The 1,892-nt window shown below is 44.1% G+C and overlaps 1 protein-coding gene across 1 annotated transcript in view; it reads right to left on the reverse strand.

Annotated features, from left to right (window-relative positions):
* Positions 1-1,651: 1,651 nt before the first annotated feature.
* Positions 1,652-1,892, reverse strand: part of LOC103808371 (YTH domain-containing family protein 2) — a gene marked incomplete at its 5' end in the record, with an annotated part of 13,798 nt that continues 13,557 nt past the window's right edge. Inside the window, one exon of the mRNA XM_009081152.1 lies at positions 1,652-1,778. Coding sequence (XP_009079400.1) covers positions 1,755-1,778 — 24 coding nt within the window. The remainder of the gene's footprint in view (positions 1,779-1,892) is intronic.

The raw sequence follows: 1,892 nt of genomic DNA on the forward strand, positions 1-1,892 counted from the left end.
CCTCACCAGCACCGAGTCCAGGGGAAGAATCACTTTGGATCCTTCCAACTCGAACCATTCCATGATTCTAAATTTGAGTTGTAAAAACTTACCTGGACTAGGAAAAAAACCCCCTCACCTTTGTGAGCCCCTGAGGCCTTTCAGCTGAGGTAATTGCAAGCCCTGCCAACCTAAAGGCTCTGCTGCTGCTGGTCATCAAGGGACAGTTTTATCACCTCCCTGGTCCTGCTGACCACGCTGCTCCTGCTCCAGGCCAGGATGCCACTGGCCTTCTTGCCCACCTGAACACACTGCTGGCTCCTGTTCAGCTTTCTATCTCTCCAAACTCCCAGGTCCTTCTGCCTGGTGCTCTCCAGCCACTCTGTCCCCAGCCTGGAGCACTGCATGGGATCAGGCTGGAGATGTGCCTGTGGCTCTTTCATTCCCTCTCAAGTGCCTAAACAAGAAAACATGGATTTTTTGGGGTTTATTTTCCTGGTGAGTGGTTTTCCCAGGAGACATCATTTGGGATGTGAGGCGTCTGCATTCAGCACCCCTGGAAGAAGCTGGATAATCTTCAAATTCCCTGTGCCATGGGAAGGAATCGTGAGCAGTGAGGTGGGCACTGCCTCTCTCAGCTGGAGCCAAAACCATCCCCAAAGGGCTGGCATTGAGCTGGGGGTGCCCAGGGGCGTCAAACCCAAGGAGAAAGCAGTACTTGCCTCCTTATTTCCAGGTGTTTTTGCAGGAGGTGTGGCCCTGGCAGGGAGGAGGGAGCAGCAGACACCAGTGATGCTCAACAGGATCTCACGTTTATTATTGAGAAGTGATTAATGGTGAAAAGAAAGGCAACGCCCATTCCTCATTGGCTTAACAAGAAACTGAAGAAACAGTCACTACACATTTTACAATATTTCTTCCTTGGTTTGTTGTTAGGGTTTTTTTTGGTTGTTTTTTTTTTTTTTTGTCCAAAATTAATTTTTTCCTGTAAACAAAACAAAGGTTTTTTTTAACCACTGTTCTCAGCTTTCAAAATTCAAATTAATCCAGACTTCAATCTGTAAAATGCACAAGAACAGAACATTTTTAGGACTCCTGATACTTGACTTTTGAGTAATAAAAGGGTCAGAGAAAAGTGAACCACCTTTAAGACAAAACCTCGTGAACAATTTCTAGTCAATTCTTCTTAGGCAAAAAATAAACAACAAAACAACCCCCAAACTTCCTTGTTGAATTCATTCTCTTCCAGGCTAGGGGGAAGAAAGAAAAAGTAAAAAAAGTGACTCCACTTTCCAAGGTGGAGCTTCCAACTCGGTGTTCCAAGTGCAAATGTCAAAACCAGGGGAAGGAGGCGCAAGGGGTGGGAGGGAGGGAAGCAACTGGGGTTAAAAATTAGAGAAAAAAAAAGGCATATGCCACTTATGGACTTGAAAAATCAAAAAAAAACCCCCATAGTAAAAAGACAAAAAACAAAGCTTATGCTCTGAAATCACAACCAAAGCCAAAAGAAAAGGGACAGGTTTTACCTATACTCTACCTAGAAGGGATTTTTTTTGTTGTTTTTGTTTTTTTAAGTCCTATGTCTTGTGATATTCCAATACTTGTTTCTTTTTTTTGTTTTCAACTGCAAGTTTGTAAGAGTCTTTTTGAAGTCAATGAAATTAAGAAAAAAAAGTCCTAAATCTTTCTCTGGGATATTCTTGCTCCTCCTTTCTCTCTCTGAAAGACAGCTGGGATGGAATCTCTGCTGCAGTCTCTGGAGGAGGAATGGCCTTTTACTTGACACGGCCTTGGCGTTCCTGCAGGAGAGAGAAAAAACAGGACTTGTTAGCTGAGAGCAGTTTTACTCACCACTGTCACACATCTGTGTTCCAGCACATAGCTCTGCCATGGAATGTGTTCCCACCCCAGCA

Source organism: Acanthisitta chloris, unplaced genomic scaffold, assembly GCF_000695815.1.
Source record: "Acanthisitta chloris isolate BGI_N310 unplaced genomic scaffold, ASM69581v1 scaffold11698, whole genome shotgun sequence".
Classification (NCBI taxonomy): domain Eukaryota; kingdom Metazoa; phylum Chordata; class Aves; order Passeriformes; family Acanthisittidae; genus Acanthisitta; species Acanthisitta chloris.